Below are 21898 nucleotides of genomic sequence, written 5' to 3' on the forward strand. Positions count from 1 at the left end.
GGAGCTTGTCGTGATGCATGCATGCGTGGACTAGGGGCAGGGTTTCCGCTGCATGAGTACGTATCACACGCTTACGAAAAGGCCCGATTTAATTATTTCTGTTAGGTGAAAAGAAGCAAAGTTATTAAAGCCATGCAGCGACGATCTGGTCTTGTTGACACGGTACACAACACGCGGTGCCATTTTTTCCCAACTGCTACAATGTGCGTGCATATATAAACACCAGACCGTATACTCATTTGGCCATCGACTCATTTCCACATCAACCAATTCCATCACGCAATTCCGATCAGTCTCTTAAGCTTAATTAGCTTTCCAGGGCTACAGGCGATCGAACTCAACGTAGCTAGCGAGCACCTGCCATAAAAAACCGGCCATTAGTGAACCTTTGTCCATGAGGTTATCGCCATGGATGGTGTTCGCGTGGGCAGCGGCGGTGCTGCTCGCCTTGGCCGCCTCGTCGGCAGTGGCGGACGCGTCGCCGTCGTCTAAGTCTTTGGAGGTCGGGTTCTACAAGCACACATGCCCGCAGGCCGAGGACATCGTGCGTGACGCCGTCCGCCGCGCCATTGGTCGGAACCCCGGCCTGGCCGCCGGCCTCATCCGCATGCACTTCCACGACTGCTTCGTCAGGGTAAGCTACCACGCCAAAAATGCTACTGCAGTACAGCACTAATCCAATTAACCTCTCATCTAACCGTTGGTTCCTTTATTTTGACGATACGTGTAGGGCTGCGATGCATCGGTGCTAATCAACTCGACGCCAGGGAACACGGCGGAGAGGGACTCGGTGGCGAACAACCCCAGCCTACGTGGCTTTGAGATCATCGACGAGGCCAAGGCCGCACTGGAGGCGTCCTGCCCGCGCACTGTCTCCTGCGCCGACGTGCTCGCTTTCGCCGCGCGTGACGGGGCCTACCTCGCTGGCGGCATCGAGTACGGCGTCCCCGCGGGCCGCCGCGACGGCCGTGTGTCCATCGCCGATGAGGTGCTTGTTAACAACGTACCATTCCCTACCGATGGGGTCGATGAACTAGTGGCCAGCTTCAAACGCAAGGGGCTCTCCGCCGACGATATGGTCACGCTCTCAGGCGCGCACACCATCGGCCGCTCCCACTGCTCCTCCTTCACGCAGCGGATCCACAACTTCTCCGGCGAGGTCGGCGAGACCGACCCCTCCATCGACAGGTCTTACACGGAGGAGCTCAGGCAGCAGTGCCCGCCGTCCACAGACAACATGAGCGACCGCACCACGGTGCCGCTGGACCCGGTGACACCGGGTGAGTTCAACAACCAGTACTTCAAGAACGTACTGGCGCGCAAGGTGCCGCTCATCTCGGACCAGACGCTGCTTACGAGCCCCTGGACCGCTGGCATCGTTGCGTTCCACGCCGCCGTGGAGAGGGTGTGGCAGGCCAAGTTTGCTGCGGCCATGGTCAAGATGGGCAACATCGAGGTACTCACCGGCGATGAAGGGGAGATCAGGGAGAAGTGCTTCGTCGTCAACCACCAGTAGACCATCACCGGCAAAAAATGTTGGTGCTTAGTGTATGCCAAAAATGTTGGCAGTTAATGTTGGTGCTTCAATATCTTGTAATTTAAGTTTGCGAAGTGATTTTTTTGTTCTTAATTCTTAGTGTATGCCAAAAACATGAGTGTATAATTAAGAAGAAAAAAATGTGCATGGATAAAAAAATGTTGTTTTTCTAAAGATGAAAAGAATTCTAGAGTTCTTTCTTTTGCACTAGCGAGCAATATTGGAGAACATCATAAGAAAAAAAATAGTTGTCTAGTTAGAAACCCTAGGCTTTTCTTGATAGAAGCACATGTAAATTTATTCATACTCGGAACCATTACAAGCTCACTACTTTGGGAACCAAGAAATTACAAAGTACTCCCTCCATCCCTAAACATAAGACCATTTTGACACTACATAATGTCAAAATGGTCTTACATTTTAAGACGAAGGGGGTAACTCCTATAACTAAGAATTACAATTAAATCTCTTGAAGTCATCTTCTTCATAGTATCAACCTTTGCAAGACGAAAAACTGTCAAGACTTCAGAAAATAACTACAGTCGGGCTAGAGCAGCGATATGGCCACTCGTTCACCGGCAGAAACTTGATTACTAATGAAGATTGCCTATAAGATACTTGGGCCAGGGACGATCACCTATAAGATACGGATGAAGATTGCCTATAAGATACTTGGGCAAGGGATGATCCCCTGTAACATACTTGGGCCAGGGACATCTTCTTTGTCGTCAACCACTACTAGTCCATCACCATAATTTCGACTAGTCAATGTGTACGTGTAATGCACGTTAATTTGGAAGTATATTAAGTGCATGCGGATATTAAGTAAAATATTATTTACGTGTTATTATATGATTAACACTATATTTGACATGGAATTAACTACACATTAAATGTGTTGAGCGCTCGATATTGAAACAGTCTAGGTCGTTGGATTGACATGATTTGATGGCCGAAATTATTTGAATATGCCCCTTTGGGTCTTTTTATATTGGTATAGATACATAGTTGATTGACGTGAGCCATTTGATGGCAGACTAGCAGTTAATGTTGGTGCTTCAATATATTGTAATTTAATTTCACAAAAAACCTGTAATTTAGTTTCACGAAGTGTTTTTTCGTTGTTCTTACTTCCTAGTGTATGCCTAAAACATGAGTGTATAATTAAGAACAACACAATGTGCATGGATAAAAATGTGTTGCTTTTCTAAAGCTGAAAAGAATTTTATAGTTCTTCCATTTGTGCGAGCGAGCAATATTAACTGGAGAACATCATAAGAAAAAAAAATTAGTCATCTAGTTGGAAACCCTAGTTTTTTCTTGATAGAAACACGTGTAAATTTGTTCATACTTGGAACCACTACATGCTCACTACTTTGGGAACCAAAAAATTACAAAGTACTCCCTCCGTCCCAAAATGTATAGTGTCAAAATGGTCTTACATTTTAAGACGGAGGGAGTAACTCCCATAACTAAGAATTAAAATTAAATCTCTTGAACTCATCTTGTTCGTAATATCAACCTTTACAAGACGAAAAACTGTCAAGACTTCAGAAAATAACTACAGTTGGACTGGAGCAGCCATATTACCACTTGTTCACTTGCACAAACTCGATTACTGATAAAGGTTTTTAAAGCTCCTTGAGTCGCCTGTTAAACAAATACGAGAAGCAATGAGCGATGAACTACTTGGGCCAGGGACGATCCCCTAGAAGTGAGACTATCGAACGACTAAGTCTTCGCCATAATGCAAAGGAAAGATTCCAACTCCACAAAGAAACAAACCAACAAAAGCAACATCACACAAAACCTCATCAGGTCTGAATAATTGGTTCCACGAACATACCTCCTTGGATCCATGACACCATCACAGAGGAATATGAGTAATTTTATTTGCAAAACATCATGACCACCATAAGTGTTGATGAAGATTGCAAATTAGTTAAAGATCTGAGTGCCCCCCCACCTCTCATTGCTAAGATGGCAACCGGAGCAAGGGGACAAAAAGTTTCTCCTCCACCGGTGTCAATTCCTTGCAATCACATTTTGGAAACGTTGGTTGTTTTTTAGCAAGTTTGGAAATGCTAGTTGGGCCTGAAATTTGAAGGTGTGTATGCCAAAGAGGGAGTAGAAAATTTGATTATAGAATGCTTACAAAAATAATAAATAAGCATATATATGGCACAAAAGTGTTGTGCAAGGCAAGTAGAAATATGTCATTCTTAGAGGATGAATCAATGTACTTCCTATGTTAGTGGTAAAAAATCTAAAACTTTAACTGCATGCAAACTTATATGGTTTACTATATTATACTCCCTCCGCCCCGAATTACTTGTCTTACATTTGTCTACATACGGATGTATCTAAACACGGGCCAGAGTTAGATACATCTGTATATAGACAAATTTAGGACAAGTAATTTAGGATGGAAGTAATAATATGGAACAAGGGAGTACTCTGTCAACACCGGTTTGATAGAAGCAATGTCACATCCCTTCTAGTCTTGCCTTAGTTCTCGTCAATTATGTGCAATCCTTGTAACATCGATGTTGTTGCACACTACATCCATATCTAATGCTCTCTTCAAAGGATAAGCGTGGTATACCCTCCAATAGGCCAGTTGGCCGTAGCAGTGGCGGCGGCTTCCTCATCCGCCTTCTTGTCAGCGGAAGCTCTCTTGGTATCGGTGGACATGATGATGACGAAGGAGACACGGAAGTAGTGAATGAAGATGATCGGTAGCGAGCAGTCGCATAGGGGATGCTCCTTAAAACCCTAATCACCCTTGTCCCGTACAGGGTCTGCAGAGGCGGAGTTTCGGAGGCCTGCTCTCTCATTAACAATGTACGCGGTGGGTGGGATGGGATCACCAACGGCAGCAGCAGCAAAGGAACAACAGAGGGCGTGGAGGCATATGCGGTTTGTTGTGGCGGCTAGGGTTGGCATATGCCTCATATATATGCAAGCGCAACCATGTGGAGAGACGTGGGCTGAACCCACGTCTGGGTCGGTAACAACCCACAATCGGACGTCCCAGATCGTGGCCCCGTCTGTCAAAGACTCTCCGTTCCTGGCTGGCAAAAATAAGCGCATAGGTGTGAACTCGGCTCGGCTCATTCCTGCAACGCGCGGCGTGGCGAGGCGGGCGGTGGAGGAGGAGTGCGCGGGAACCACTTCTCTTCTCAAGACGCAATAACATGGGGAAGAGAATCCCTTATAAGGAGGTCCAACTCCTCTCCAACTATCCAACTAGCAATGTGGGACTAATCTTCCCACCACACCATTGCCATAAAACCCACATGGGCCCTTGAAGATTTTCAGAAATTGTTAGATCGACCCCAGGCCCACCCTAATATTTCAACAGTATCTAGAGGTGGTTTCATTAAAAAATTCAGCATGCCCCCCCCCCACCCCCCCCCCACACACACCCGGCTCTCAATTGTTGGTTCCATCCCCGAGCGTAGACCCTCATAAATATGTATGTCACCAAAAATATCCACAGGTAGTTGCATCTGTGTTTCATGTTGTGGTTTGACCCACTCCATTTTTTTTTGTGAAAAGTGATTTACGAGATATATGAAACATGAATCTATATTGATGGATGAAAATATATAATCATTTTTGTCTTGTGGAACAAAGAGAGAAGTATATGTAAATACCATTTTCATAATATTCATTTATGTCATGTTTTTTGTGTAGGGCACACATGATCAGACATCCGGATCCAGGTCCCACTGCCCTTGCTTTTTGTTATTCCATACCACGGGAGTATGGATTGAAGTAATCACTAATCCAGGAAAGATGGATTTTTTTCTATGAAATCTTAAAAGGTTGTTAACATGTGAATCTCCAGCAAATTTGGCACTTAAAATGGTATTCATGGAAAAACAGAGGAAGGAATTCGCTAGCTTTTGCCTCCACACCAAAATCTTGGTAAATTCACGCCTTAGAACAACCTTTCAACTTTGTCCGGAATTATGCATTTAGGATATTTTAATACGGACTACACGTGAAGTAAAATGAGTAAACAAACGCACTAAAACACGTCTATATACATCCAATTCAGAAGAAAAAAAAACATCTTACAATTTGGAACCAAGGGGTAGTACATTTTGTACCATCTTGGAGGCTACTCTAGCTACGGCCTAGAAGGTAACTTATATAATCAAGACTCCAGTTGATTTAATCAATTATTGGAGCAGGGAAAGAATTTGACGTGGTAAAAAGTCGACATGTTTCACGGTGTTGTTAATTGTGGGCAGATAAATTAGCAAGCTAAGACGCGTATGTGTGTGTACTGTGTACTCTTCTACCTGATGCCACCTTTGGAGAATACTAGTGCATTTATACAATATATATCCAGCCACCTAATCGATCAATCAATGCAGCTACAGGGGAGATGATGTTATGAGTTTTGACTAATGTGCATTCAAGCTCAAGGATAAACTAAAACGAAAGAGATCCACTCATAAACAACTCATGTCGCTAACAAAGAAGGGCAAAACTTCTAGAAGAAAAACATAACGATTCCTGTTGATCATCCAAACTAGCACGACTTTGCCTCGGGCAGCCAGCGTGGTTAATAAGACTTCTAGAAGAATTAGTCTCAAAAGCTTTTCTGTTTTGCTGAAGAAGTCTGCACAGGTAACATGCATTCCTACATCCCTTTACTTTTGGTTGTTAACAACTATGTTGGGTACCATTAAGAAGATAGTGACACACATGAATATTCCCAAAAAATATTGTATATAATTGTATGTCGGTGGAGATGCGCCGGCGATAAAGATTATTAGATTTGCATATACACACACGTACCTTCCTGAGAATGTATAACCCGGAGCAAAGACATTTTCTTCGAAACTGGAGTTGTTCTAGTCACCTGGATTGATTAGTTTACTAAACCGTCGGTCACACTTCTAAAACTCGTAGAGCAATAAAGTACATTTCTTATCCTCACCTGATACTAAAGTTGTACTAGAGCTGTGATAATTAATTTGGAGCGCAGGAGCAGAGAGAGTAACATTTCTTTTTCTTTTTTTCATACGATCCAGAAAGGATCGCGTTCCACTACCAAATTCATATATAACATATAACCTAAACTGCAGATTCCTAGTTACCACTGCATGCAGTTTGGCTGTTTAATAACATGCTTGGTTAGCGAAAATACCAAAGGTAACATGGTTTCACACACACCAATGTGAATAGTAAAAATACTGTAAAAAATCTGTAATTTTGTGGTATCAAACTTGATGATCATCCTACTCACGTGTGAAGCTTTGTGAAGGAATAACCATGGTGTTCTTAATAAAGGGAAAAAAATACAATTTAGACATTACTATTCATTCAAATAATGTGTTTTTGATCGCATCAATTCTAACTTTTTTTTTACCAAAATACCATAGATATCATTTCTCTATGAAACTTCACATGTGAGTATATGGTCGTTCAAGTTTGATACCCTAAAGTTTTTTTAAAAAAGTTTTCTAGTAATTTTCTTGATTTTATTGATCTAGCTGGTGCGCATGGAACCATGTTCCAAAAATTCCTGTTCGCTTAGATTAGTTGCTATATGAGTAAGCAAGAGTAGTTTTTTTAGATGAGCAAGAGTAGTTTTTGCTGCGGTTAGAAGTTAGGTGGATCAGTTCGTGGAAGCATATATTACAGCCACACGACGGCGGTCTAGTAATTGTTGTTGACCCGGTATAACACGCGGCGGCGCCATCATTTTTCCCAACTGCTACACAGTGACTAAATTTGCTTAAGCATTGCACAAGTGACCTTTATTCGAGAATGTCGCACAAGTAACCTTCACACAATGACACAATCGGTTACGCTAGTGATTGCATTGCGGATGCAAATTTTTAGGAACATTAAGCAGATGGTGACAGTTCTGGCACGTTGTCGACGACCAAGTATTTATGTTTCAGATGGAGACGCGCTGTCAGAGAGACATGATACTCTACCTTTTTTTTGTACGTAAAGCTTCATGGTACAAGGTATACTTCGCACTGACCGAGAGTACGTATAGACATTTTCTTTGTCCTCGAGACTGTTTGTTATACAAAGAATTGTCTGAAATCTCTTGAACCTCAGTTATGCTTACATACATCGACAAACAATTTGCATTCCCTTCTCTCTTTTGGTATTTTGTCGTCCAACACGATGTGTTGCATTGCATGCCGTCCGATCGATCATTGCGTTAGTTAACATCGTCTTATGCAACACGGTTCATGAGCTGTCAGAAGAGTGACGTGTGTTGCACCTAATTAAGGCGCCCTGTCGCGCTACAAGCACATCCATGTTCTTTTGAAGACAAAAATTAGAGGAGGACATTTTTATTCTTGGCGAAGATAATTACAGACACTTCTTGTACCACAGTTCAAGATAAGGAGCAAACGTAATATCAAGTTATTGGAAGATTTATGAAACATGTGTTCTACTTGAGATATGTGGAGCTTGTCGTAACAAATAGATGTACGGAGAAACATCAGTTAGTATGTGTGCGATGGATGCAGCACCGTAAGAGCTATTTGTAAGTTCGCTGAATTGCAATTAGGGTAAATCAATTTTGTGTGAGAAGAAAGTATTGGACGAGACGAAACTCTAAAGGCCGAACCAGGAACAAGGCGGAGGCGGAGTCGGAGACGATGCAGCTCGCTGCGGCATTTCAAGCGGATGCGAAGGGCTTTTAATATTTGATTCCCACTCGGATTAGGCAGTGCCCTGGCCCAAGGCTCCAACAACGCTGCGAGCGGAGCCGAATACTGGAGGACGAACAGTATATCCAAAAATTCGACTTACCTAAAGAAAGCAGGCGACTTATCAATAAATAGTCGATCTCATAATCACAAGATTTGTTACCCTTCATTTCAATTTACAAGTCCTGCACGTATATCTAGATTGCCAATTTTATCACCCTAATATAAATTATATAACACAAAAATTATAAACGTTCGAAAATAGAACACCTAAAGTTTATATTGGTATATTTTTGTAATATATGACTTGTATTAGGTTGGTCAAATTGATGACCTAGGAGTATGTGCACGTCCTGTGAACTGAGAGAGAGAGGGAGTACTCCAGTTCCTTGACGAGTAAGCGAGTTTACTTTAGCTGCTGTTAGGTGGATGTAAGCCACCCTTAGCGACGATCTGGTCTTCAAGTTGACTCCGTAGTCGGGTATATATAACGCCCGGAGCCACTTTTTTCCCAACTGCTACACGGTGAATGCGTCGCCTCCGTTGAGTGAAGCTATATAAACACCAGTTCACCCAGCCATCAACGCATCACCACAGCAATCTCTAGCTTGTTACGAATTTGGGGAGCAAGAGCAACCTGCAGCCCACGAAACTAATCCACAATTAGTTGCTTCGATAGTAAGCTTCCAGTCATGAGGTTCCCCACTTTAGTGTTTGCGTGGGCTGCGGCGGTGCTGCTCGCCGTGGCCGCCTTCTCGGCGGTGGCAGATGCGTCGCCTCCGCCGTCGAAGTTTCTGAAGGTTGGGTTCTATGAGCACACGTGCCCACAGGCCGAGTACATCGTGCGCGACGCCGTCCGCCGCGCCTTGGCCCGCAACCCAGGCCTTGCCGGTGGCATCATCCGCATGCATTTTCACGATTGTTTTGTCAGGGTAAGCAATGACCATCATGCACCCATGCACCCCTACTCCATTCACGGTTCATGCAACCTTGTCAGTGCAACGTTTACATTCAGGTACCTGATCTGACCATTGATGTTTGTGTTGTTCTACATGTGTAGGGTTGTGATGGCTCGCTGCTGATCAACTCAACGCCCGGGAACTCGGCGGAGAAGGATTCGCAGGCGAACAACCCAAGCATGCGTGGTTTTGAGGTCATCGACGAGGCCAAGGCAGCCCTAGAGGCGAGCTGCCCACGCACCGTCTCCTGCGCCGACGTGCTCGCCTTCGCCGCGCGCGACGGGGCCAACCTTGCCGGCGGCATCAACTACCGTGTGCCGTCTGGTCGCCGTGACGGCCGCGTGTCTATCGCCGACGAGGTGCTCAACAACAACGTGCCATTCCCGACCGACGAGGTCGCGGAGCTCGTGGCCAGCTTCAAGCGCAAGGGGCTCTCCGCAGACGACATGGTCACGCTCTCGGGCGCACATACCATCGGTAGATCCCACTGCTCCTCCTTCACTCAACGCATCCACAACTTCTCGGGCGAAGTCGGCCGGACCGACCCGTCCATCGACAGGTTCTACGCGGCAGAGCTGAAGCATCAATGCCCTCCATCGACGGACAACCCTAGCGACCCCACAACTGTGCCGCTGGACCCCGTCACGCCGGGGGAGTTTGACAACCAGTACTTCAAGAACGTACTGGCACGCAAGGTGCCGCTCACCTCCGACCAGACACTACTCACCAGCCCCCGGACCGCCGGTATCGTCGCGTTCCACGCCGCCGTGGAGAAGGCATGGCAGGCCAAGTTCGCTGCCGCCATGGTCAAGATGGGCAACGTGGAGGTTCTCACCGGTGAAGAGGGGGAGATCAGGGAGAAGTGCTTTGTCGTCAACCACCACTAGGCAATCATTCCAAAGTCATTCAAAGCATATCTATATATTTTGTGTGTCCGTCGATCGCAGATCATACTATTAGTTGTCAGTGTATGTAATTTGACTTTTCAAAGTAATTTCTTTGTTAGTTGTTTGTGTATGTCAAAAAGAGTTTTTCTTCCATCAGTCAATGTAAAGATGATGTTATGAGTTTTGACTAATGTGCATGCAAGCTCAAGGACAAACTAAAACGAAAAGAGATCCACTCATAAACAATTCACGTCGCTACAAACAAGGGCAGGACTTCTAGAAGAAAAACGTAAACAATTTGTGTAGATCATCCAAACTAGCACGACTTTGACCCCGGGCATCCAGCGCGATTAAAAAGATCGTGTAAAGAATTAGTCTCAAAAGCATTTCTGTTTTGTTGAAGATGTATACACAGGTAACATTCATTCCCACATCTCTTTACTTTTGGTTGTTAACAATTCTGATGTGTGTCAGATGATTAATTGTCTTGTTTTTTTTGCGGGAATTAATTGTCTTGTTAATATAAAGTTTGAGTACCATTAAGCAGATAGTGACGCACATCAATATTGCCGGTGAATACTGTATATATATGCATGTAGGTGGAGATGCGACGGAGCTAAAGATCATATTAGATTTGCATGAATACACACTCGTACCTTCATCGGAATTTACAACCCGGAGCAGAGACATTTTCTTCATCACAGGAATTGTTCTCGTCATCAGGATAGATAAGCTTACTGAGCCCTCGATCGAACTTATAAACTTGCGTAGAGCGATTACGCACTATTCTCATCCTCGCCTCACTTCATATATTCTCCCTCAGTTCACAAATATAAGATATTCTAACTTTTCCTAAATCTGCACGTGTTAGTGTGTTTGTTCATCCATTTCAATCGTTATATAGTCTATATTAAGGACGGGGCGTCGATCCGTTGGTTGGACAGCTGAGGTTGCTGCCAGCCCACCCGAGTTCGAGTCCCGGCTCAGATGCGCGGTGCTCGCGGAGTTTCTCCTATAAAAAAATGTCAATGAGGGTTAGCTCTTGGGTTGGTCTCATTTTTTTATATAGTCTATATTAAAATATTCAAACATTTTTGTGTTACTGAATGGAGGGAGTAACATTTTTTTCCATAGAATCCAAAAAGGTTCGAGTTCGACTATCAAACTAAGAGCATCTTCAACAGCCGCCAAAAGACGCGCGCGCGCGGTAAATTGGCTTTATAGCGCGCGCGGGACGTTTGCGCGTGCTCCAGCGGTGGCGCAAAACTAGCGCGCGCGGGAAACGATTGCGCGCGCGGGGGAAAAGGCGGCCGCTCGCGCGCTACATTTGGCGCGCCGCGTCCGGCGCGCTTTAAATTGCAGCGCCTCCGCCGCTCTCTCCATCGCCCTTTGCCGCTCTCTTCGTCACTCCATCGCCCCCTGCCGCGCTCTGCCGCCGACACGCCACCACCGCGCCACGATGCCGCCTCGGCGCCGGGGAGGTACGGGCTACCGCGGCGTCCGCGTGCGTCCGTCCGGCACCTACTCCGCCGAGATTCGGTCGGGCGGCGGCATGCGGCTCCGTCTCGGAACTTTCGACACCGCCTAGGAGGGCACCCGCGCGTACGACGCTGCGGCGTGGCGCCTCCTGCGGTCCCGTCAGGACATGAACTTCGCCAACGTGGCGACGCGGGAGCGCGCACAGGAGTTGGCGCCTTTTCCGTGGCTTCTCACTGACGAGGATCATCGCAAGCATCGGAGGCGGGAGCATCGTCTCAGGCTGGCCGAGATGGACGAGCAAGCTATGGCGATGTGGATTCATCGCTTCCCGAAAGACACCAACGAGGAACAGTTCTTCGCCCAGAGGAGGGCGAGGAGGGCGAAGAGGAGAGAGGAGCGAGCCGACTATCGCGAGGGCAAGCGAATGCGGAAGGCGGTCGCTAAATACAACCAAGCGCTAGGAGATGCGTCCTCCTGGAACTCCGACGACGAGCAGTTCCTTGACGCCTACGCTCCGACGTCGGAGGAGGACATCACTGAGACAGAGTCCGAGTCGGACGAGCAGTAGTAGGAGAACTATCTACGAAACCAAATATGTAGTAGGAGAACTATCTACGAAACCAAATATGTAGTAGAAAAAACTGAAATATAGCGCGCCTGCTGGAGCGGCGTGGGCGCGCTTTAATTTGCGGCGGCCGCTGGAGCCAGCGCACCGCTGCGCGCAAAAGCTGGCTAACCCGGCGCTGTATCGCGGCTTTTAGCGCGCGGCGCATTGCGCGGCTGTTGGAGATGCTCTAAAGTGCACATTCCTAGTTACTACAGCATCCAATTTTAGGCTAATAAGTAACCTGTGATTCCGGACGGATGGAGTTTAAGAAATATTCAAACAATTGAGAATGTATGGAGTAGGGGCGTACGGCATGTTCATGTGTGCTGCGTGCCAATGAAGCTATATAATAACACGCTTGATTAGTAGCTATACGAGTAAGCAAGATTAGTTTTGCTGCGGTTAGGTAGATCAGTTCATGGAAGCAGCTATTAAAGCCACACGACGATGATCTAGTATTTGTTCTTGACTCGGTATAACACGCGGCGGCAGCACCATTTTTTCCAACTGCTATACACGGTGTGATTGCATGCACATACACCAGTCAGCCGGTCCATCAACCCATCTCCATATCGACCGATCACCCATTTCCATCTTGAGCATAGCTAGCCCATTAATTTGCTTAAGAATCGCACAAATAACCTTCACACAATGACACAATCTGTTACGCTAATGATTGGGTTGCAAATGAAAATTTTGAGTAACATGAAGCAGATTGTGACAGTTCAGGCACATTGTCCGCGACCATGTATTTATGTTCCAAACGGAGACCCAGTCAGACAGTTCAGGCACCTTTTTACGTACAGATTCATGGAGTACAAGGTATACTTCGCACTAACCGAGAGTATAGACATTTTTTTTCGTCCTCAGGATTTTTGTTTATTATAGAAAGTATTGTTCGAGATCTCTTGAACCCCAGTTATTGCTTACATACATCAACAAACAATTTGCATTCACTTCTCTCTTGGTAATTTGTTATCCGACACGATGCATTGCATTGCATGATGTATGCCATCCGATACGGCTGGTTCGTTTGGACGATCTTATATTTCTTTACAGAGAGGGTAGTACAAAGCCACTCTTAACAACGAGCCGGTCTTCTAGTTGACTTTGTAGTCGGGTGTAACACGCTGAGCCACTTTTTCCCCCAACTGCCATCACAAGGTGAATTCATAAAAAAAATCTGAAATTTGTTGGGACATACTTTCACAAATGTTTGTTGTGCATGCAAAATTTTATTACGAAATCACATTGATGGAAGTCGTGCCAAAAAAACAAAATCAAAGCTTCAAATGCTTTTGTAAGTAACATTTTTAGAACATCGATTTTGTTTTTTTACCACGCCTTTCACCAATGTGATTTCACGATGAAATTTAACATGCACAACGAACATTTGTGAAAATATGCCACACAAAAAATCAGAATTTTTAATTTTTTTAATTTTTTTATATTTTACTGTTCACACCAGGAGCATTTGCTACTAGGTGTAGAAACTCCACGTCCCATTTTTTTCCATAGAATCCAAAAAGGATCGGATTCGACTATAAAAAAAGTGCACATTCCTAGCTACTACCACATCCAGTTTTAGGCTAAGTAACATGTGATTCCAGATGGATGGGGTTTAAGAAATATTCAAACAATTGAGAATGAACAAGGAACACCGTATGCTTTGTTACATGCATGTATCGAGTAGGGCAGATTCATGTGTGCTGTGTGCCAATGAAGCTATATAATAACACGCTTGATCACAAACAACACTTGAGATATATAGTCCTAGAGGCGAGACTAGAAATCAGATTTTACTGTTATTCCACATGTGATTATGAGTTTTTCACTAAATCACATATTTCAGAATCCTAGCACTTACAACTTAGAATATAAACTCTTAATTATAAACATGGAAATAAATAATACAATATTATTGCCTTTAGGGCTTACAACTTAGAATATAAACTCTTAATTATAAACATGGAAATAGATAATACAATATTATTGCCTTTAGGGCATATTTCCAACAGTGTGCGGGCATTTATGGGTTTGTGTTGGAGATGCCCTTACGCATTCCACTCTTTCACTTCCGAAGTTAAGCATGTTTTGCATTCTTCATAACTGGATCATAGACTGGAGGCTTGATACGTCTCCGACGTATCTATAATTTTTCTTATGTTCATGTTATATTAATATCATTTTTAAATACTTATGGTATAAATTTGAATCATTTTAGGTTGAACTAATATATTAATAAAGTGCAAAAGACCAATTTTGTTCTCTATTTTTTTTGGCTTCTTAGGTGAAAAAAGTTTCGAAGCCAGAAAAATCAAAAAACAAAATCTAAAAATATTTTTGGCCAAAAGATTCCAGCATCCAAAAGATGGAGGCCAAGGGACCACCAGGAGGCCATGTGGCACCTCCACGTGCCCTAGGGGGTGGGCCGTGTGGGCCCACCGTGTGGAGGTTTCCTAAGTCGGTTTAAACTCTCCTTCGGCCGCAAGAAAGATCCTATAATAATAATAATAATAATAATAATAATAATAATAATAATAAATTCTTAAAATTTCAGCTCAATTAGATTTGCGGATCTCTGGTTATTTAAAAAATGTTGATCTGATGCAAAAAAGTGTCAAAAACAAAGACATACAAAGAGAAGGGAGATCCAATCTCGGTGGGCTCTCACCCTCCGGGAGACATGGGGGCCAAGGAACATAGGGGGAAATGTAACCACATCTAGAGGAGAGGCCAAGGAAGAAGGAAGCGGTGTCTCTCTTCCCTTATCTTATGGTGGCGTCGGAGTGCCAGCGAGGCAACAATCATCATAACCATCATATCCATCAACTCCACCGCCTTCATAGACATCTCCATCACTTTCGTCCCTCTATATTCAGTGGTCCACTATCTCGCAACCTGTTGTAATATCCTTCTTGAACATTGTGTTTGATGTTATTAATTATTATCCAATGATTTCTTGCATCTTCTATATGTCTGGGTAGATCCTTCTTCTCATACGGTTAATTGGTGGCCGTGATTGATTTGAGTTGCATGCTTTATTTTGTCATGTTCCTTTCGTGCCCATCATATGAGCGTGAACATATGTGAATTACACTTTAGGTTTTGCAATATGTAATGATTTTTCTTAGGAAGGATGGTCGGAGTGACAGATATTACAATGTCCAAGTTTGTAAATTTGTTGCATATGGGATGTAGAGGACCTTAGATCTTAATGTTATGCTTGGGTTTTACCTTAATAAATTCCTAGTATTTGAGGATACTTGCTAGGTTTCAATCCTAAGTACGTATGATTTCCATGTACTGGTAGTATGTTAGCATAGGCCTCTCCAACATATAAAGAAGAAATGATGATTATATTTCTAGTAGCCAATTGCTTAGGGATAATTCCACGCATCCTATCACCGCTACTCCACACTCGCCTTTTCTCTTTCTCAAAAGCTTTCAAACTATCTTCGCTAGAATTTTTAGGAAAATTAGCGTTCGGTGTACATAGGGTTGTATAGGTAGAACCTTAGAGAGTATAAATCATGCCTTTACCTCCTCATTGGGTTCGACGCTCTTAATTACTGAAAAGGCTATGATCGATCCCCTATACTTGTGGATTATCAAGGATTGATGAATATGCGCCACAGAAGGATGTTGTTGTTCAGTCCGGCCATGGTGTGGAGGTACATGACAATGAAGCTTTGAAGAACAAAAGATTGAAGTGGATTGAGACAATGTTGGCTAACAAAGGTAACACAAAGAAGAAGAAGGAGAAGAAGAAGGAGAAGAAGAAGGAGAAGAAGAAGAAGAAGATGATGATGATGATGACGAGGAGGATGCTCAGCTCCCCCCTTGTTGGCTGATACGTCCATTTTGCATCATGCTTTTATATCGATATTTATTGCATTATGGGTTGTTGTTACACATTATGTCACAATACTTATGCCTATTCTCTCTTATTTTACAAGGTTTACATGAAAAGGGAGAATGCCGGCAGCTGGAATTCTGGGCTGGAAAAGAAGCAAATATTAGAGACCTATTCTGCACAACTCCAAAAGTCCTGAAACTTCATGGGAGCATGTTTTGGAATATATATAAAATACTGGCGAAAGAATTAACCAGAGGGGGCCCACACCCTGGCCACGAGGGTGGAGGGCGCGCCCTACCCCCTTGAGCGTGCCTCCCTGTCTCGTGGGCCCCCTGGCAGGCCTCCGGTGCCCATCTTATACTATATGAAGTCTTTCGTCCGAGAAAAAATCATAAGCAAGCTCATGGGACGAAACTCCGCCGGCACGAGGCGGAACCAATCTAGGGCTCCGGCGGAGCTGTTCTACTAGGGAAACATCGCTCCGGGAAGGGGAAATCATCACCATCGTCATCAACATCTATCCTCTTATCGGGAGGGGGTCAATCTCCATCAACATCTTCACCAGCACCATCTCATCTCAAACCCTAGTTCATCTCTTATATCCAATCTTTGTCTCAAAACCTCAGATTGGTACCCGTGGGTTACTAGTAGTGTTGATTACTCCTTGTAGTTGATGCTAGTTGTTTTATTCAGTGGAAGATCATATGTTCAGATCCTTTATGCATATTAATACCCCTCTGATTATGAACATGAATATGATTTGTGAGTAGTTACGTTTGTTCCTGAGGATATGGGAGAAGTCTTGCTACAAGTAGTCATGTGAATTTGGTATTCGTTTGATATTTTGATGAGATGTATGTTGTCTCTCCTCTAGTGGTGTCATGTGAACGTCTGATACGTCTCCAACGTATCTATAATTTTTGATTGCTCCATGCTATATTATCTACTGTTTTGGATGTTTATGGGCTTTATTATACACTTTTATATTATTTTTGGGACTAACCTATTAACCCAGAGCCCAGTGCCATTTCTGTTTTTACCCTGTTTTAGGGTTTCGAAGAAAAGGAAAATCAAACGGAGTCCAATTGACCTAAAACTTCACGGAACTCATTTTTGGAAGGAAAGAAGCCCAGAAGACTTGGAGTGCACGTCGGGGGATCTGCGAGGAGGTCACGAGGCAGGGGCGTGCCCACCCCCCTGGGCGCGCCCTCCACCCTCGTGGGCCCCTCGTGGCCCCCCTGACGTACTTCTTCCGCCTATATATCTCCATATACCCTAAAAACATCCGTGAGCACAATAGATCGGGAGTTCCGCCGCTAGAAGCCGCCGTAGCCACCTAAAGCCAATCTAGACCCGTTCCGGCACCCTGCCCGAGGGGGCAATCCCTCTCCGGTGGCCATCTTCATCATCCCGGTGCTCTCCATGACGAGGAGGGAGTAGTTCTCCCTCGGGGCTGAGGGTATGTACCAGTAGCTATGTGTTTGATCTCTCTCTCTCTCTCTCTCTCTCTCTCTCTCTCTCGTGTTCCTGAGATGATACGATCTTGATGTATCGCGAGCTTTGCTATTATATTTGGATCCTATGATGTTTCTTCCCCCCTCAACTCTCTTGTAATGGATTGAGTTTCCCCTTTGAAGTTATCTTATCGGATTGAGTCTTTAAAGATTTGAGAACACTTGATGTATGTCTTGCCGTGCGTATCTATGGTGACAATGGGATATCACGTGATTCACTTGATGTATGTTTTGGTGATCAACTTGCGGGTTCTGCCCATGAACCTATGCATAGGGGTTGGCACACGTTTTCGTCGTGATTCTCTGGTAGAACTTTGGGGCAGTCTTTGAGGTCCTTTGTGTTGGTTGAATAGATGATTCTGAGATTGTGTGACGCATATCGTATAATCATACCCACGGATACTTGAGGTGACACTGGAGTATCTAGGTGACATTAGGGTTTTGGTTGATTTGTGTCTTAAGATGTTATTCTAGTACGAACTCTAGGGCTGTTTGTGACACTTATAGGAATAGCCCAACGGATTGATTGGAAAGAATAACTTTGAGGTGGTTTCGTACCCTACCATAATCTCTTCGTTCGTTCTCCGCTATTAGTGACTTTGGAGTGACTCTTTGTTGCATGTTGAGGGATAGTTATGTGATCCAATTATGTAAGTATTGTTGAGGGAACTTACACTAGCAAAAGTATGAACCCTAGGCCTTGTTTACTATCATTGCAATACTATTTATGCTCACTTTTATCACTTGCTACCTTGCTGTTTTTATATTTTCAGATTACAAAAACTATTATCTACTATCCATATACCACTTGTATCACCATCTCTTCGCCGAACTAGTGCACCTATACAGTTTAACATTGTATTGGGTGTGTTGGGGACACAAGAGACTCTTTGTTATTTGGTTGCAGGGTTGCTTGAGAGAGACCATCTTCATCCTACGCCTCCTACGGATTGATAAACCTTAGGTCATCCACTTGAGGTAAATTTGCTACTGTCCTACAAACCTCTGCACTTGGAGGCCCAACAACGTCTACAAGAAGAAAGTTGTGTAGTAGACATCAAGCTCTTTTCTGGCGCTGTTGCCGGGGAGGTGAGTGCTTGAAGATATATCTTTAGATCTTGCAATCGAGTATTTTAGTTTCTTATTTTATCACTAGTTTAGTTTATAAAAGAAAACTATAAAAAATGGAATTAAGTTTGCCTCATACGTTGCATCTTTTTAATATCGTTCGTGAGTATGATGGAAAGGATAATTGTGCTCAAGTGCTAGAAGAAGAAATCTATAAAATGTTTGGCACTAAATATTTGAATGATGAGCATGATTGCAATGTTGTTAGTATGAATTCCTTGAATATCCATGATGCTAATGATATGCAAAGCCACAAGCTTGGGGAAGCTATGTTTGATGAAGATGATATTTTTTGTCCCCTAAGTTTTGATGAGCAAATTTATTATGATGAAAGCATGCCTTCTATCTATGATGATTATTGTGATGACACGTATGCTTTAAAGAATAATGATAACTATGAAACTTGTCATCTTGATCTTAATTTTCAATCACATGATAGTTATTTTGTTGAGTTTGCTCCCATTATTATTCATGAGAAGAAATTTCTCTATGTGGAGAGTAGTAAATTTTCTATGCTTGTAGATCATGAAAAGAATGCTTTAGGTGCTGGTTATATTGTTGAATTCATTCATGATGCTACTGAAAATTATTATGAGGGAGGAACATATGCTTGTAGGAATTGCAATAATATCAAGTTTCCTCTCTATGTGCTTAAAGTTTTGAAGTTATGCTTGTTTTGCTTTCCTATGCTAGTTGATTATTGTTCCCATAAGTTGTTTGCTCACAATATCCCTATGCATAGAAAGTGGGTTAGACTTAAATGTGTTAGCAATATGCTTCATGATGCTCTCTTTATGTTTAATTCTTATCTTTTATGTGAGCATCATTGAAATTATCATACCTAGCAAGGCCGGAACAATTCTGCACAGGTCAAGCTCCATCCGAATCGGATGCCGTAGGGAATTCAGGCTCTCTCGCCGGGAGGAGCGCCAGCGGATGTCGACACCGGATGTTAAAACAGAATCCCAAAAGCCATGGCTAACATGTCGGCGGGGTCTAGCATGGACTCCATTCCGCTCGCCGCCATCTCTAACCACCAAGCTCAGAATGCGCCATCGCACAAAAGCAAACCGTGCAATCTTCCTCATCTGTAGGTCGATACCTTTGGCCGCCCCTAGTCCATATGTGTGTGCCACGGCTCTAGTAAGTTCCAACGGCAGACCAACGCCATGTTCTGACAGATTGGACCAAGGCTCAAGTCGTAACAGATGTTCCCAAGCCACGGATCATAATCCACATCTGACGGAAGGATACACCGCTCGTTTGAATTGCCCATGCGCCCTACGAAAGAGGCCCACAACAGTCCACTGTTTCCTACAGTATATGGCTCGTATTATTTATTCCAACGCACCATGCCATTGATTTCCCTGACATATTCCCTGATCCCCATGCAACATTGAACGTCCAGGATATCAGGTGCAGGTGAACCTAAGCACCAAAACACTGCTCTCTGAAGAAGGTGACTTCTTTGTAGCTGTTGGGGATATGACTATTTGTGTAAGCCATCCAGGAGAGGCCGGGTTACGCAAATAGAGGTTCATCAGAAGCCCAAGACCAAGGCATGAAGATGGCGGTTCACTAAAAGGCTTAAAGGCCCACAGGCGACTCTGAGGCCCGTAAAGATAAACCGCCATGATGGTATAACTTGTACTGTAAGGTAGAAGTAACTAGTCGCCGAGCCGGACACTGTTTATGAGCCGGCCGGGACTCTGTAGGCCGCAGGGCGTCAACCCGTGTATATAAGGGGACGACCCGCCAGCGGCTTAGGGCGAAAAAACAACTGATCGAGAGCCATGCATAGCGTATCTCGCTCCCTGGTCATCGAAACCTCAAGCAATTCCAACCCAACTAGATGTAGGCCTTCCTTCACCGTAAGGGGCTGAACTAGTATAAACCTCGCGTGTCCTTGTCCCGATTAACCCCTTTAAGCTTCCTAGTTGCGATGGCTCCACGACTAAGTCCTTGCAAAAGGACATCTGCCGTGACAATTCCACGATAGTTGGCGCCCACCGTGGGGCCAGCGCACGGTGGATTTGAGTTCTTAAAGGGCAGCTTCGAAGGGCTCAAGGGATACGCAGTTGGCCGGATGACCAAGAGTCGTCACGGCAAGATCTATATCAACGACGAAGGCTGGGGCCCCGATGCCGGCTCAATTGAGTACGGGTACCGGGTCCCCTTTGGCGGAATTCACGTCTTCATCGGCCGGATTGGTGAGCCGGGCCCTGAGCCGGACAGCTGCACCGACCTCGTCGAGACGGCTCAGTGTGCGAAACCCGCCCGAGCTCAACCTGTCGTGAAACGTGCCTTTGTCGGTTGCATCCACGGAGGTGAACTTTCTAAAGGATCTGAAGGTGATGGTGAGCCGGCCGTCCTCTCTGACGGTGATTCATCCGCCGGCTGAACAGATTCGCTGTATCAAGTTCAAGATGGTGTGCTTGGGGGCTGTTCCGATGGCAGCACTATTCCGGACCTCTCAGAGTCGCCAAACTGGGCAGGAGTCTTCATGGCTGGTACTCAACCCGGCCAAAATTCTACGGCCTCAGCGGCGATAACGTCCGGGTTAGGAGCAGCCGGGGCAGGAGGCCCTGTGTGCTCACCGGCTCAGGTGCTGATGGATCTCATGGATAAACTTACGGCCTTGTTAACTGCTACAGTCGTCCCAGCGAACCAGTCTGAGCATGAGGCAGAGGTGGCACAGGTTCGCGATGAGATCGCCCGGGCCAAGGAAACCTTAGCAGCTGAAGATACTAGATTAGCCATAGAGCGGGCGGCTTTGGACGTACGGGCGCAGCAACTTCAGGCAGAGGCCTTTCAGCTCACATTGAGCTTGAACGCATCTAATGAGGTAATGAGGAGGAGACATCAGAAAACTCAGTCCCGTTTACCTCAGATTTATGATCCTCGGAATCTCTTTGCTACACCCGGGGCCGGCCCAAGTAACCCGCCAGGTGCAAATCAGTTTATGACATCCGGAGCGGGAGGCCCAGTCCAGCCTCCGGTGACGGCGCCTCTTCACGGCAATATGGCACCGCCCCATTACGTACCAATACCACAGGGTCACTTCTCCAACCCCATGGAGAACTTAATCGCAACATCAGCACGTTTGGAGGCTCTCCCAGTAGATGGTGATGATCCGACAGCGGTGGAAACCCGGAGGATCAGGGAACTTGTCCAAACAGCCCTGGCTCAGCAAGAAACCTACTCCTACAGCCAGGACATGATTCACTCAA

At 44.9% G+C, this 21898-nt stretch overlaps 2 protein-coding genes across 2 annotated transcripts; both read left to right on the top strand.

Moving 5' to 3' along the window:
- The first annotated feature begins 235 nt into the window (after positions 1 to 235).
- Positions 236 to 1630, top strand: LOC125507199 (peroxidase 5-like). Its single transcript, XM_048671879.1, has 2 exons — positions 236 to 634; positions 731 to 1630. Exons 1-2 carry the CDS (start codon positions 395 to 397, stop codon positions 1514 to 1516), a joined length of 1026 nt encoding a protein of 341 aa, XP_048527836.1. The 5' UTR covers positions 236 to 394; the 3' UTR covers positions 1517 to 1630.
- A 7175-nt stretch (positions 1631 to 8805) lies between these two features.
- LOC125507299 (peroxidase 5-like) lies at positions 8806 to 10265 on the top strand. Its single transcript, XM_048671942.1, has 2 exons — positions 8806 to 9167; positions 9296 to 10265. Exons 1-2 carry the CDS (start codon positions 8928 to 8930, stop codon positions 10079 to 10081), a joined length of 1026 nt encoding a protein of 341 aa, XP_048527899.1. The 5' UTR covers positions 8806 to 8927; the 3' UTR covers positions 10082 to 10265.
- Positions 10266 to 21898: the final 11633 nt, after the last annotated feature.

The sequence above is a fragment of the Triticum urartu genome, chromosome 1, assembly GCF_003073215.2.
Source record: "Triticum urartu cultivar G1812 chromosome 1, Tu2.1, whole genome shotgun sequence".
NCBI classification, from domain to species: Eukaryota; Viridiplantae; Streptophyta; class Magnoliopsida; order Poales; family Poaceae; genus Triticum; species Triticum urartu.